We start from the raw sequence: 16,403 nt of genomic DNA, 5'->3' as shown, positions 1-16,403 counted from the left end.
TCTTCTTCTTCTTATAGCCAACATAATGAGGGTCTCTACCCTTGATGGAAAAATCTAACCAGCATTCAAACCCCAGTGTTTTCTCCAAGTCCTCATTATTTATTTGAGACCAGCCTTGTGCTGTTCGGAGGGCTGGTAGCAGAACAGTCCAAGGTGGGCTTGGATCATCTACATAGATAGCAGCGTGCCGACCAGGGGCTCCTGTCACCCTTCAACTTCCATCTCCTGAGAGATTTCCCTGCCTGTGTAACATGTCAGGGTAGATCTTGTTTCCCTACAGCACAAACCAAACACACAGATGAGCATGCATGCTCACACCTTCCAGAGACAAAGACGACTGCCAAAGACAACTGTGCACTTGCGGTCATATTAAAGACGGAAATCCTTCCCTAAATGTGCCATGATCTAAGACACTGTGTCCCTCAGTGGGCCCAGGGTTCCTTCCAATCAGGCTGAAATGAGCAAGTCTTCATTTGGTCCAGCCTCCAGCTCTAGCCTGAAATCAGATCATGTTTGGGACTAAGGCATCCATTCCTGTCCTCCTCTGTGAAATTGAAAGAGCCAAAAAAAAAAAAAAAAAAAAAAAAAGTTCCAAGTAGGGCTTCACCCATACAATTCATAAACTGCTATTGGAATACATCATACTGCTACTTAGTAGTGAAACATTAAAGATGAATAATGGAAACAATTTTTCTAAGAGTAGGCTGCTGGAATCCTAAGTGAACATCTCACTCTCCACTGATTTTCCTGGGGATTCTGAGCTGATGCCAGGTGAAATGCTGCTAACCAGGATTACCTGGAGGAATTATGAGTTACCCTTTGTCCAAGGCAGCTCTGGGTTATGCCTTCTTCACAAATACCTTCTTTAATTCTCACAAACCATCCTGACAAGTAGGTACCGCACTTCCTATTTTTCAAAGAGGAGAATTGACACTCAGAAGCACTCCATGACGATGTGGGGTCAGGCCGGGGGCCGTGTTGGCTCTTGACTGGTGAATGCTGAAGCGTATGTTTTTTCCGTGTGTTTTCCTGTGCATTCTGAAGATTTCTTCGACAAAGAAACACAGGTTTATTGCTCCTGATTCAGCCTGAGCTGTTTGTTTGGATCGCCTTTTATGAAACAGACTGCCTTCTTTGACATTAGCAACATCTCTTTTCAGGGGGAAAAAAAAAAGTTCCTTATAAATTATCCACTTGGCAGCTTTACTTCCATTATTTTATTTGCATTCCAGATCTGCTCCGTGGTCATTCTTTATAAACTCCTCAGAAGTTAGAATCCATTATCAATCAGCATGCCGTCAAGAAAACAGAAACCACTTCAGGCATTTCAGAAGGAGCTTTAATACAGGGAACTGGTTACAACGTTGGGGAAAAGGGCGGAGGAGCAATAGAGGAAGGTGCTATCACGGGAGATGAGTATTTACAGAAACAACCAAGCCCCTTGGGCTGCAGGAACAAAAAGGGAAATGGTGTCGCCGCTGCCTCTGAAATGCATGAAGTGATTTCTGTCTTCTAGACAGCATGCTGATGGATAATGGATTCTAACTTCCGAGGACTTTACAAGAATGACCCCAGAGCAGATTAGGAATGCAAATAAAATAATGGGGACCCAAGGACACTGGCCTGTAAGGCTCCTGCCACTGCTGATCCTGCTGCTGGGGGGACCCCACCACTGGCCACCGAGCAGTCAGCTCAGAGCCCCCCACGCTGACAGTGGGGGGCCTGCTGAGCCCATGGACACCTGCAGGCACTCAGAACTCCTGCTGCTACAGCCAAAGCAGAAAAAAAAAAAATAGCTTTTCCCTTATGCGTACTTTCTAATCTCCCATGAATGCTTCTCATTAGCAGAACCTAAATGGAAACCAGCTGGCAGGGGATGGTGGGAAATGTGGTTTCTGGACTTTGGGCCCTGCAACACAGAGGAGTGTGGAGAAGAGCGGGTGTGGACTGTGAGCCCGCAGACAGAACTCGGCCACCACGCCAGCCAGAGCTACCAGACTCCAGCTTCAGAATTTGGCGCCTCCTTTGGATGGGTCTCGGGTGCACGTGATGATCCTCAGCCCTGGGATCGCACACGGAAGAGCTTAAGGAGCACCCTGTATACATAAATAATACGTGTGTGGGAAGAGGAGCAAGACAAATCCCCGCTCAAGCTGGGGTTTAAGAAAGCCAAGCCAGCCCGCTTCCCTGGCTGAAATGCCAGGCCACAGTGAGGCTGAAGCCTGGGCGACACTTGGGATCCGTCGGCTCTGTTCCCACCACCTTCTCACGCAGGCTCCTTCAGGTTGCAAGGACGGCATAGTGCCAGTGACCTTTGATGGCAGGGTCTTAGGTGGGGTTGCCCAGGAAACATTCTGAGACAAAGATTTGCAGACAGGAAATCTGTCAGGGAGGGCTCTCAGGAATAAAACCTGGGAGGGAGGGAGGGACGCGGGATGTGGCCAAGGGACAAGTGAAGTAATGCAGCTGTAACCCTGGCCTCAGTCATCCCACGGAGACCTCTGGATCCCATGGCCCTTCATGTTTGTCCTGAATTGAGGCAATGTCCCTTTGCGACTATTGGATATCGGCTGCCCCCAGGGAGGGGGCATAACCATCACTGGCACAGCTCCATTTGGGTGCCAGGCACCTTGGCGGCTGGGGAAGGTGAGTGCCTCTGTCCGAAGGGGGCACTGGGGCAGCTCACTGCAGTGTCCAGCAGATGAAGGGCGGGGGTAGGGTGGAAGCCCACTATTGTCCAGGCCACAGTGCCCAGCCACCTTGGTGGTGCCATTTGAGCTGGCAAGAGAGAGAATCCAGCCACCACCCTTGCCTGAGCCGCTGCCCCCTCACACCAGCATTACGGCTGCCAAAGCCCCCAGGTTCTCTGGGTCTTTGTTTCCACTCTATCATCCCTTCTCCATCCAGTACCCAGAGCCATCTTCTCGAATCTTATATCAGATCATAGTACTGCTTTGCTCAACCTTCTCCCCCTTCCCCGGGGCTCTTCCCTGCACTTAAAATCACCTCCAGAGCCCTGTCATGGGGGTGTGACCTGGCCCTGTCCACCTGCCTGCACCCTCACCAGGCTCCACCAGTGAAGCAGTGGCGGCTCATTTGGTTTGAGAACTCAGTCACTTGGGGGCTGATGTCTCTGAGAGGTGAGGACACCGTGGGCAAGGACCCAACAGTTTATCCCTATGCCCGATGAAACCATGTGATACGGAAAATCTCTTCCCAAGGGTTGGAAAGCTTCCTGGTGCTTAAAATCTTTTTTATTTCAGTTCTCTGCTATTAGATTTTTTTTAAGATTTTTTTTTATTTATTCATGAGACAGAGAGAGAGAGAGAAAGAGAGAGAGAGAGAGAGAGAGAGAGAGGCAGAGACACAGGCAGAGGGAGAAGCAGGCTCCATGCAGGGAGCCCGATGTGGGACTCGATCCCAGGACTCCAGGATCAGGCCCTGGGCTGAAGGCGGTGCTAAACCGTTGAGCCACCCGGGCTGCCCTATTAGATTTTTTTAAAATAAAAATTACTACTGCCATTTACTGAGTGCCCGCTGTAGGTCAGGAGCTGCGTGAGGTCCATAACTCAGGTGCGTGGGAATTTGCCCAAGGGAGCACTGAAGCCAGGTTTGTGATACTCAGACTCTGGCCTCCTTCCACTGCATTACCTGAGAGACTAAGGAGCTGCTGTTAATAAAAATAGTTATTGTGAGGAAAATAAAATGTGACAGCTCTTACTTTAAAGATGGACTAATTTGTTTTGTTTACAAAGTAAAGAGAGGATCTCATTCCCCACCTCATACTCCAATCCAGTGTCATTCCATCCAGCTTCGAAGACCATTTCATAAACTTTATAATTTAATAAATATTCTGCAGAACTTGTCCCCGTTTTATATCTAGAAATCTTTGGAGTTCTTCAGAGCTTGGAGGGGATGGGCAAATTAGATCTCCAAGAAATCAAACCAGGAAATGCCCTCCTTGTCCACCATGTCTGCATCTTTCCCAGCAAAGTGCTCTATTTGCATAAAAGTGAGCATTTCAGAAGATGTTCCGTGTTTTTCAATCATCCCTAGAAATAAAATCACAGCTCCCATCTCACCTTACGCTGAAGTGTTTTCACACTCCCGGGAATTGCTTGCCGTCACCTGAATATGGAATTCGGTGGGCATTAGTTTCTAACCAATACCACTTGCAGCTGTCTACAGGATTTCAAAAAGGTGTCAAAGTGGCCTTAGGAGGTGTTTCTCATTCTGAGAACAGGTTGAGTGATTCGATTTGTTCGAAAAGCCACAGGGCCTCAGACTTTGGGTTTCCACCAAGGGAAGATACCTCCTGGCGCTTTGTCCTGAGAATTGAGTGGGATCCAAAGTATCGTCTGTGCCATGACCTGATGATGCAAGAGCATAGTGAGGGTAAAGCAGTGTCCCTTTAAGACCATTGCTTTTCCTAATTGCACATTAATGGAATGAGAGGAAGGAATTTATTTCTGGATGAGGAGCAACAGGCTGCAGTGAAATGGCATGAGCATTAAAATCAAACTCGGATTTGGCTCCCAGCAGCCTCGTTTGCAGTGACCTAGTATAGAGCACATCACCTCTCTTGGTCTCAGTTTCTTGATCTGTAAAATGAGGATCATCCCCCTTTCCACTCAAGCTTGCCAAAAAGATTCATTGATACAATGTGTCGATTTCTTTATATGGTTTTAGAATGTCTATGGGTCCTGTATTAGCCAGGAGAGACCACACCCCCTTTTTATGTTCCCGATTTATTTAACCCAGCATATGGAAGCCCAGGATCAGCCAGCAAGGCAGATGCAGCAGATGATACTGTTTGTAGCCCCCGGGGTCCTTAATGAGGGATGCTCAGCTGCCTGTGACACTAGGCAGGTCTCACTGGCTCAAGAAGCTTCATTTTGTGCTGCCCCATAGCCCATTTATAATTGCAGCTGATGTCACCACTCAGGAAGAACTTACAAAAACATTCTCTGCCTGTAATAAGAAATCCTAACTGACCTCCAGTCCCCTTCTGGTCCTCACACCAAACAGCCTCAGCAGAGCCACACATCTTAATGGGTAGGACCCAAGAGCAGAGTCAGGGCCAGGCTCTGTGGGCCTCATCTCTGCCTCCATCCCTCCAGCACCATGGAAGACCTTGACCCAGGATAGCACAGGACACATTGGTGGATTTTGTGGATAATCATGATGATAATGATGATGCGCATCTCAGCTTTAATTCACCTGTGTTCATTCCCTTATTGATTTCCTTATTCATTCCTCAGATGAGCCAAATAGTCACAACCAGCTTTAAAACAGCTAGTTTAATTTTGCATCTGCAGCCCCACAGGGACCTATTTTTTTTCCAATACTAGTATCATAGTGTACAATTAATGAATTTCATTTGAGATCAGGAGTGTTTAAGCTAACATGGCATTTCTCTTTTGTTCTTGTTTGTTTCATTTTGTTTTTAGGGTCAAGTTGTGTTCCGGAATGGGGAGAGAATGGGGACCATTAAATTTACTCAATTTCAAGGTAGGCTTTCTGATGCTTATTCTTTGTACTTGATGAATTCTGCATTTGGGGATGTTGTGTTTCTGCAATAAAATACATCAAAAGAAATGAAAGTGTGATGTTCCAGATAAGAGAAAGCAGAGTCAATAGAAAACACTTCTCTGTGAAACATTAGTTTCAACTTATATAGAATATTTTTGTCAACCACATGACGTCTCAGGCTATCCGGTCTCCCCACATGACTCTCAGAGGCTCATGGAAGTACAGGGAGGGGGTTCAGTCCCTTCCAACATTCTGAGAAAGCTTGCATTGCTTTTGTGTTTGATTATAGAAATTTTCAAACAGACCCTCAAGTTGAGAGGAATCACATAATAAGCCCCATGTACCCATCACCTGGCTTCAACCATCAACATTTTGCCAATCTTGCTTTATCTTTACTCACCCGCTGAACTCTTTTTTTTTTTCTGTAATGTTTAAAACAGCTCCCAGACATTATCTCATTTCAATCTATAAATACTGCAGTATGCATTCCTACTAGATAAGGACTTTTCAAAACATAATCATGATACTATTACCCCACCTAAGCGTTTAACAATGATGCTTAATATCCTTTCACTTTGATCCTTTGATTATCTCCAACATGTCTTTACAATTTGTGGGAGAATCCACACAATGGCTGGTTGATATTCCTCTTTAATTTCTTTTAACCCATAATTATCTCCCACGTGCTTGTAACGGGTCCTTAATTTTTTTAAGAAACCAGGTCACTTGTCGGGCTTTTCTGTTATCCACGTTGGAAGGAAGGGGCTCAGGAACCTACCTTCCAGTAGGTTCCTCAAGTGACCAGGTGGAAATAGAGGAGGACAGGGGCTTGTCAGAGCCCACAGGGCATCTGTGAGGAGAGGGGGCTTTCTTCCCAGGTAGGCACCCCCTTGTAGCCCAGTACAGAGATCAGCAGGGTTGTTAGCCGAAACCACTAGATGTGCCATTCTTCACTGCAGTGTTTTTGGCCTCCGGATATTTCTAGAAAATCCAGAAACAAGAGCAGTGCCTTCTGCGTCAGATCCCAAAGTCATCCAGGCGAAGGCAAGAAATGAAATCAAGTTATTCGGGTTCATTCAGACAAATCCCACCGGATTTAGATCAATGAGGAGAGGTGTTCGGTACTGTGGCTCCGTAATGCAATCTTGTAGATTTACCCATTCGTCTTCCCGTGGCAGGTAATTGAAACGCATGTCAGCTCTCTGGCATGCACAAAAGATGTAATTTTCGGCAAATGTAATTATTTTCCCATTTGTTAAGTTTTGCTTCTTCATTGGTTGAACCAAGTAAGCATCTTGGCAAAGATACTGACTTTTTTTTTCTTTTGAGTGATTGTAACTAAATTCTCTTGTCACATTTCCAGTTCTCAAATTATATCATTCTAGGAGAATATTTTATAAAATATTGATTGGCCGATCACAGCTACAAGTGCGTGCCAATTTTATTGCCCTTTTTTTTTTGTTTTGTTTTTTGTTTTTAATGTTAGGATTAGACACCAGCTCCAGGGACTGGTTTTAGAGATTTATAAGGAAAGCAATGGAGCAAATGGTAGTTCGGAGGGGGGAGGGAGGGCCGGGGTCTGACCCCCCTTAACTCAAGTCAACATAGCACATTAGGCAAGTAACTTCACCAGTGTGAAGTCCTCATCTGTAAAATAGGAAAATAATCCTGCATACCTTCTTGGAACGTGGGAAGAACTCAATGAGATAACTCAGAGCAATACATGCATATATTTCTTGCTCAGCAAGCAGTAGCAATTATGGTTAGCACTGTGACACTTGTCTGAGGCAAATCCAGATTTTATTGGTGTGTTGAAACCCCCCAGGTGCCTTTATGTCTGCCTGCCCTTTATAGCTTCTCCCCACACTTAGCCATATATAGGATGTCAGATGGGGCAGGGTCTTAGAGATGATCCCATTCCATTATCTCCTGGTATAAATGGGAAAGTGGGGCCCAGGGCAGGGAGGTGTTCTCCCCAGGGACACAAGATGGTTAGTGGCAGAGCTGAGACTGGACCTCAGCTTCTTCCTTGGACTCCTATGCACACCTGCATCTGAGTGTTTTCCCTTCACCACAATAGTGCCCCATTTTTAGGGCACATCAGAGCTGGGCCAGCATGTACTCCCCTTTATATGTTTTTAAATCAAACATTGATCCTGTCGACAGAGGGCTTCTGTGTTATTTTGGGGACTGAGATGAGCCACTGGAATGCTGAGGGCATGTTCATGTCAGCACAAGAGTTATTTTTCCAAATGTAAAGGGTCTCAGAGGTGCATTGTCTGCCAAGATGGAGCGGCTTTGAATTATTGAATAGGCTGACCACTGGCCTGGGAGGGTGCGTGGTTATCATTTCATTTCACAGAGAGGAAACTGAGGCCCAACCAGGGGAAGGGACTTGCCCTGAGGCCCTGACTCATCATACCTTCCCTTCTATGGGCTGGTCCAGACTCTCTTTTCTGGGGACTTCCTAGGACTGACCCTGAGAATTGCCTCGTGCCACTGGCCTTTCAGAAAGCCTCTAAATAGAACCACCATGTTGTTTTCTGCTGTGTCCTTCACACCATCTCTCTCAGTCTGCTTCTCTCTCCCTCACCTCCTGCCCTCTCTTTAGAGGGCACAGAGAACAGCAGGGCTCACAGCAGAGCTGGCTCACAGACAGTCAACCCCAAAGGGGGGCTCCCCTTGCAGGGGCTGCTTCAAGACTCACACCCAGGCTGTCTCAGAGCTCACTAACCTGATCTCAATGCTGGCCCCTCCCACCCTTCCTCTGAAGACCTCACAAGATGCTGTTTCCAAGCCTAGTTCCTGGGGCCTTCGGAACTCTTTTATCTACCGTAAAGGAATCATTTTGTAGGAGGCTCTGTTAATTCCTTTGCAAAACTGAAACGCAAATGAGTTAGAAATGGGAGGCAGTTTTGAGAAGAGGGCTAAAAGGGAAGCCAAGAAGCCATGGTCCTGCACTTTTTGATTCCAAGGCTGTAGGGTAGCTCAAATGCCTGGCACTCAGGGCCTCCAGTACAAGTTTATTGAATTAATCTGGAGGCCAAAGACCTGGGTTCAAATCCTTGCTTTGAAACCTAGGAACAGTGTAACCTTGGGCAAGTCACTTCGTCTCCCTAAGCCTCGGTTTAATCCTCTGGAAAATGAGGATGGCATGAATGCCAGCCCTGCCCAACCCCCAGGGCTGAGGAAGGGGCCAAATGAGATTTTGCTCTATAGACTCTCAAGTGCTGGGAAGCTCGTCACATTATTGCTGTGATGCCTGGCTCCTGGCTGTCTCTTGGTAACGCTTACTGGATTTGTTGGTGAGAGGACTTGTAGAAATTTAAGAACATCTTCATTTACTTAAGGTTTCCGGTGACTTGTCTGGCAACCAGCAGTGAGCCTTGACAGTGGAAGCTGAAGCTAATTCAAGATGGTGCTCGTTGTTTCAGGCTGGAGAAACTACCTAGTTAGTAAACTTAGGAGTGCTGGATAAACAGATCTGTTCTAAAATAATGTACCATGGTTAGCCCCATGGCCCCTCTTGAGACGGGGGCATTTTTGATCCAGGGAGGGCTCTTCAGATCCCTAAAAATGATCTTCCTCACTCTCAGCTTCCCTCTGTTTACTTTGTTTTCAAGGGTTCCCAAAGCTTTTAGCTCCCAGCAGGACAATGGTAGATGGTAGGCGGCAGATGCTGTCAGTGATACATCCATATTCCCTGAGCATCCCACAAGTCCAGAACAAATGCCTCAGTAAAAGCACCTGCACCCCTTACCCTGTGCAAGGAGTAGGCCAGATGTCCAGGGAATGGGTGCTTCCAGGAATAGCCTGGTGCCAGGGAGGAGAGAGAAGCAGAGGATAAGCCACCCATCCTTCCTCTTGGGTGTGGCAACTGCAAGTTATGCTGTACTCCGTCTCCAGGGGGTCCTCAGTGGGGTTGTGCCTCAGTTGCCCACTCAGAAACCTGCTCATTGGAGCAGGTGGGTGGCTCAGTGATTGAGTGTCTGCCTTTGGCTCAGGTTGTGATCTCAAGGTCCTGGGAGGACCCCGCAGGAAGCCTGCTTCTCCCTCTGCCTATGTCTCTGCCTCTCTCTGTGTGTCTCTCATGAATAAATAAATAAAATCTTAAAAAATTGAAAAGAAAGGAAAGAAGAAAGAAAGAAAGAAAGAAAGAAAGAAAGAAAGAAAGAAAGAAAGAAAGAAAGAAGAAAGAAAGAAAGAAAGAAAGAAAGAAAGAGAAAGAAAGAAAGAAAGAAAGAAAGAAAGAAAGAAAGAAAGAAAGAAAGAAAGAAAGAAAGAAAGAAAAACTTGCCCATTAATGCCCCCCTACTGGCTCCCTTCCCTCCTCTGCCTCCCCTCCCCACAGCTCTTCAGTGTGCTCTAGGACCACCTCCCAAATCAATTCCACGCCCTCACACTCTTGTCTTGGGCGCTATTCTGAGAGATGCCCACGTGGTCAGAAGCAGGCATTAGCGTCCTGTTGGCTACACACCATGGGTGCAGTGGGGCCAAGGCCCGAACCCCTTCGACTCCCGTTCAGTTGCCTGCCCCCTACCCCCCACCACCCCAAGGCATCGCTGATTTGCATCACGTGGACATGAGCATGAATACCAGGGAATTGGCTTCTTTTTTCCCTCAAAAGAAGAAAGAATCCATGTTCCTGCCGAAGTCTAAACAGGGTTCAGAATTTGCAGCAGGGAAGGAAGTTGAGTGAAGCCATGATTAGAGCCTTGTTTGTGCTGTTCTTCGGGGGCTGGGAGCATCTGCGTGCTCGCTCACTCCCCGGCCCTGCCTTCATCAGGCCTGCTTGTCAGAGCCTCTGCGAGCGATAATGTGCTCGAATTCCACACGGCGTCTGTGCGACAGAAAGGGCTCCGGCTTCGGACTGTCATGTTTCAGCACCTGATTTGAAGGCATGGGGTCTTCCATCACTCCAACAGCATAATTGTCATTCAGAAGGTACCTGGTGAAATGTAGGCTTGTCCTCCCCGTTTGCAGACATTAATTACCGTTTGGTCTTTGGGGTAAGAGATACGGTTCTATTCAGTGCACATTTCCTGAGCATCTGCCAGGCGCTTTACCAAGTCCTCTGAGGGAAGCCAAGTTGAATAAGATACAGTCCCTTCCCCCCAAGGGGCTTCATAATTTCTCTGGCCGAGTGCCAGGGCCTATAAAAACAGGAAGATTATTTCCCAGAACCTACTAGAAAACTTTCAGAGCTAGTTTGACACTAGTTTGAGATGCTTGAGGCCAGTTTTTAATATCCTTTGCCTTCTGTCAAGTCCTGTATTGTGTAGCTCCCTTCCCCTGGCCGGTGGTCTGGAAAGGCCAGGTTGTCGGACTGCCACTCAACTTGATATAATTAAGAGTGGAGACATAGGCTGCTAAACCGCAGGATACCCTGGCAGGCTTCAGTGTCAGCAGGAAAGGAAGGACACATGCGAATGTGAGCTCTTTGAGGCTGGGAGACTGACCCTGACACTTCCCAGCCTTCATGACCCAGGGCTTATCTTTCAGAGAACCCAAAGAAGGTAGCCTGAAAGACGAGAATTATGTAGCAGACCTTGTATTTCATTGAGCCGTAGATAGACTTCCATGTTGAAGGGAGCCCTGACTCTCTTTTGCAGCATTACCTCTGCTTGAATGCCTCCAGTGATGGGGAACTCCCCTCCTGGCATGTATATGAGCTTTGAAGTATATGAGCTTCAAAGCAGACATGCCTCTTCCTTACTAGCTAAGCGCTGTGGCTTAATCTCTCTAAACCCATCATTTCAGCATTCAGTTTAAAATAGTAAAATTAAAGGGGGTCATTTCCTTAGCCTTGAGGGATGGTGAGAATTCCATGACATGAAGCAAAGAACAGTTCGGTGACTAGCACAGAGAAGGGCCCTGGCAACCGTGGGTTTCCTACTCCTCTCCTGGGCACTTATGACCATAACCCCAGGTTTGCCCCCCACCCCTGCCAGAATTTCTCCAGGAAAGTACGACCTTGCTTCCTTAGGACACATTTCACTCTCCTCATTTCATGAGATGCTGTTACCACTGGTCCAGGAAAGCCCCTCTCATTTGTTTGTGCCCTTATTTCCAGCATTTGTTCTCACCCCGCAGCAAAAGGCAAACACTCTAAGTGTTTAATGCGTATATTGTGTTGGTATGTCCTTACAAAACATGGGCTGCTGTTTTGTCTGCATGTATTTTGATTTTTGTCAGTGCAACTGGATTGTGCATCCTCTTCTATTTCTTTCTCTTTTTTCCCCCTCCCCATTCAGCACATTGTTTTTTGGAGATGCTTCCGTGTTCCTCTGTACATATGAGCCATAACTTTCACTGATTGTGCTTCACTCATCCACTCTCCCAGTGACACATACCCAGGCCGCCTTCAACTCCTGTACAAAAAGTGGGTGTCGTTGTACATGTCCCCTTAGGAACCTAGCTGGGCATTTCTTTAGGACAAATGTCCAGGAGTAGAACTGTTGGATGGGAAAGTGTGTGAATGCTGAACATGCCTAAGATCTGCCAGATGACTCTTTCAATGCCCACACCTATCTCCACTGCCACCAGCATGGGGATTCCTGTGTCCCTCCTCCCAGCAACACTTGCCAGCCCCTGGCTCTCTCATTCTTTTCCAGTTTAAAGGTATAAATTAATATCATATTGTAGTTTTAAATATTATTTCTTTGATTACTAATGAAGTTTGGGCATTTCTTCCTGTGCTTCTCAGCCATTTGTTGTTGAATTTTTTGATCCTTTGACCACTTTTATTTTGAGGGTATTGTCATTTTCTTGTTGATTTGTGGGAGTTCTTTAAGTACTCTAAATATAAGTCCTCTTTTACCTTTAGGCTTTGCAGATATCTTCTCCCATTCAGTCACTTGTCTATAGACGTAAAGTCTTTGATGAACAGAAGGTCTTAATTTTGATGTAGGTAAATTCCTTTTTTCCCCCTCTATGGTTTGGGCTTTTGAAATTTCTTAAGTCATTTCTTTTTTTTTTTTTTAAGATTTTATTTATTTATTCATAGAGATACACCTAGAGAGAGAGAGGCAGAGACACAAGCAGAGGGAGAAGCAGGCACCATGCAGGGATCCCGATGTGGGACTCGATCCTGGGTCTCCAGGATCAGGCCCTAGGCTGAAGGCGGCGCTAAACTGCTAAGCCACCCGGGCTGCCCCTTAAGAGTCATTTCTTAATGCCCCAGGTCCTGATTGGGCACAGAGGAGTGCTGAGCTGGGTACGATGCGACCCCTGCCCTCACAGAGCTCCTGGTCCAGGGGGCACAGACCTCAAGTGGTCCCATGTGATATGTGATAAGGGCGTTCAGAAGAGGGGCACTTGGCTCCACCTGGGAGATTAGGAAGGCTATATGGAGGAGATGGCATCTGAGTTTCCTTTTCTATCCCTGAGTTTGGGATTCTGAAGGGCCAGTGGAACGTTAGCTAAGAAGAGGAGGAAAAAAGGTCTGTTCTAGGTGCAGATAATCTGTTGTGTTTACATGTGGACTGTGCACCCCTATATACTTAGCTTTTGTCCCTGGCCTCATTTGCCTAAGTCGATAAACAAATCTGTCCTTAGTAGAGTTATTATATTACCAAGCCATTTGGCCAGTGTCCCCCTGGCCTGTTAAAAATTTCCAAACAAAGGTCAATGATGTTAATTTGTTCCAAACATGGCAGTGGCATATTGTTTATGAAGACAGAGAAGAGTGTGTGCACGATTCAGGCCAAGGAAGCATGCAAGTCTGTCTCTACTCGGGGCTGCTGAGAGGTGCTGCTCAGCCTGGCTCCTCACCCAGTGACAGGAGAGTCACCCTCTAGGGCCTGCTCACAGACAGTGACCTGGCTGGGAATCACCTCTAGGAAGGGCTGGCTATCTGGAGAAGAGCAGAATCAAAGCCCGCAAGTGCCATGTCCCCACCCCTGATGAACCACCAGGAGCAGGGTCCATGCGATGTGTGGCCCCCAGGCAGAGCCAGGACCTGGGGGACAGCTTTTCAAACCAATTGCAGAATCATCGAACAAGAGGTGGAGGCCCCAGAGATCTCCCCATCCAGCCCAGGCAGAGGCCGGCACTCCCTGGGGGCTCCTCGCTGAGGTGACAGCAAAGCCAAGACTAGCTCCAAGGGTCCTGTCTACCAGCCAGAGCTCTTCCCTATCCCTGAGTTTGGGATATTGTCAAGAGGGCCTAGAATGGACATTGTATACTATTTTTTACTTTCGTTGAGTCAAGGCCATCCAGTGTTTTATTCCTCAGGGTCACACGTTGAGCCTATGTTTGTAACAGTTCTTTAAAGAGCACATATACTTCCCTCCATTCAGATCTAGAGCCAATTGAGGACAAATGGACAGTTAGAGGTGAGGGGAGTAGAACCCATGTAGCAGTCTATGGGCACCCGGCAAACACAGGAGGTTGGCGACCCTATAACTCACTCTCCCCCGCCTGGAGGTCACAGTTCCAGAAGAAGGCAGGACCACTGACGGAAGCTGTTTCCCAGCCGTCTCTCATGGATGCTCTCAGGCCCACAGCCAGTGAATATTTTCAGACTGGGCTTTTTTTTGGCAGCCTAATCTTCACCAATAGGACCTATTTCCTTTATGTATCATCCAAATCTAAAATCTGAAATAAAGAATGGGCTTTTTAGGGAGAACACCTCTCTTTGCCCCACAGCGAGGAAGCAGCATTGTTCTGTAGGAGAGGGGCTCTGTGTTCCACACTATTTTTAGCCTCTTCGAACAGAAAACATCGGCATCGAAGGATCTTGAGTCAAATCTAGGGGTTCTCAAGTCTGGCTGTGCAGTAAGGATCAGCGTTAGGGGGCTTTTAAAAATACTGCTGCCCAGAACCCACCACTCATCCCCTCAGAGGTTCTTGTATAATCGGTCCATATGAGGACTCTGACATAGGTATTTTCCAGCACTTTCCAGGTGATGCTGTTGCCCGGCCAGGGCTGAGAACCACTGGAAGCCCTGCCGTGTCATTTGCAGATGGAGAAATTGAGGCTCAGAGAAAAAGGTGGTCTGTCCAGAGTTACATAATAAGTCAGCGGCAAGCTGCAGCAGAGTTACGGGGCAGGGAGTCCAGCAAGTGACAGACTCAACCCTGCAGCCCTCTGCTCGATTCCTTCCTGCACCCCCACCCCCTGCTGGATCTTTCTGGCCTGTCCCCTAGTCCACAGTCCACAAGGCCCAATTGGCATCCATTGGGTGGTTAACATTGCTTGCACAATGGAGTTGACAAGGAGGCCAAGAGTTAAAAATTGAGAGTACTGGGTGCCTATCGTGGTCACCACCAGCTGGGCCACAGGTGGATGGAGGAGTGCAGAGATGGCACCATCCTTCTACCTGCAGACCCGGGAGAGGCCCTGGGTAGAGGATGGCGGATGAGACTCTATGCTGCCTGGGGACACCAGATGCAAGGCTTCAAGTTCCACTCAGGGACTAACTGGCTGACAGGAATCATAAGGCCAGGGCACACCTAGGGCATGCTTCCAACACCGGGGGGCTGACATCCATGCCCTAAGCCCACAGCAACTGAGGTGCTGTGGGGAGGAACAGTACTCAGGGAAGGCTTTCTGGAAGAAGTAGGTGGGTGTAGGGTTGGGCCATGTTGATACAGGAGGGGTAAACCACCTTCCAAGCAGCAGGACCATTATGGGGAACCATGGCAGTAAGAGAACCTAGGGAGTGTTTGGGGACCTGGCAAATAGCTCAGTTACTTTTATCATGAGGCAGACTACTATTTACCAAACACTTACTGTGAGTTAGACTTCAAGCCAGAAACTGCCTGTATTCTCTTCTTTAAACCTCATGGCCACTTTGAAAGTTCCCATTTTACAGCTACAGCCACCTGCTAACAAAGTGCAGGCCAGAGGGAAATATTATCTGCAAATGAGAGTAATTTTACCTCCCTTGTAGGGCTGGGTGAGGCTGTAGTCCCTAAACTAACGGTGGAGATTATGATTTTTTTTTATCTTTGTATCTCCAGCCCGGAGCCTGGCACATAATAGGCACCCAGTCAATGTTTGTTGAATGAATGAATGAATGAATGAATGAATGAATGAATGAATGAAAAGTTAAGGGATTTAGCATAAGCGTCCCTTATGCTACAGGGACGTCGCCAAGATGTCCAAGACCACCTTGGTCAAGGATGAGAATAGACCTCTTCCATCACCCATGCTGCTGCTTTTGAGGGATCCTTTATGAGGAAATACTTGGGGCTGGGGCTGGGGCTGGGGCTGGGGCTGGGGCTGGGGCTGGCATGCAGTAGGCACTCCAGAAATGTGGGCTGAGTGACCAGCAGCTCTGCTCAGCATGGGCAGTCTGAATTCAGAGCTAGGGGAGCCAACTTTAGGCTCCCACTTGGTCACTGTCCAGCACGTGGCCCTGAGTGTTCACTTAACTTCTTGAGTCTCCTCCCTCATCCGCAGCTGGGGGCAAATCATGCCCAACTCATGGTTTGCCATGAACCTTACATGCAAGAACATGGGAAGCCCCTGTATGTCCCCAAGCAGCACCCCAGGGAGAGATTCTGGTGACTATGGCTGTCCTGGGAAGCCGAGTATGTGAGCCCCAGCCGGCCAGCAACTTCACTTGGTGCCATGGGACAGTACATCAGGGTGTGTGAGTCAGAGGGGCAGGCTGTGCAGCTGGGGGTGCGGTGGGGTGCCAGCCACATCACTTCTTGGCTCCTGGTGATTTGTTCCAATCAGCCTGCATATTTCATGAGCTGCCTCCCCACACCAGATAAATAAATCAGGGCTTCCTCCTTAGAGCAGCAGGAGCTGATTGGGGCTGAAGACTTCAAAAGGCCAGAGCAGGGATGCTGGAGCTCCCAGCAGAGTCTGCTAATGTGACATTTAGGAGCTGTGACCCAGGCAGGCGCCAGCCACC

General features: G+C 47.7%; 1 protein-coding gene across 2 annotated transcripts in view; it reads left to right on the top strand.

Annotated features, from left to right (window-relative positions):
• Positions 1–16,403, top strand: part of GABBR2 (gamma-aminobutyric acid type B receptor subunit 2) — a 348,748-nt gene that overhangs the window by 243,547 nt on the left and 88,798 nt on the right. For both annotated transcript variants that reach the window (XR_005367035.1, XM_038552916.1), the window contains exon 8: positions 5,451–5,511. Coding sequence is in view for 1 of the 2 variants with exons in the window: in XM_038552916.1 (XP_038408844.1) it covers positions 5,451–5,511 (61 nt within the window). In the remaining variant the exon portion in view is untranslated. The remainder of the gene's footprint in view (positions 1–5,450; positions 5,512–16,403) is intronic.

The sequence above is a fragment of the Canis lupus genome, chromosome 11, assembly GCF_011100685.1.
Source record: "Canis lupus familiaris isolate Mischka breed German Shepherd chromosome 11, alternate assembly UU_Cfam_GSD_1.0, whole genome shotgun sequence".
In the NCBI taxonomy this organism is placed as follows: domain Eukaryota; kingdom Metazoa; phylum Chordata; class Mammalia; order Carnivora; family Canidae; genus Canis; species Canis lupus.
Note: the sequence above shows the minus strand (reverse complement) of the source record. Positions and strands in the feature narration are given on the sequence as shown.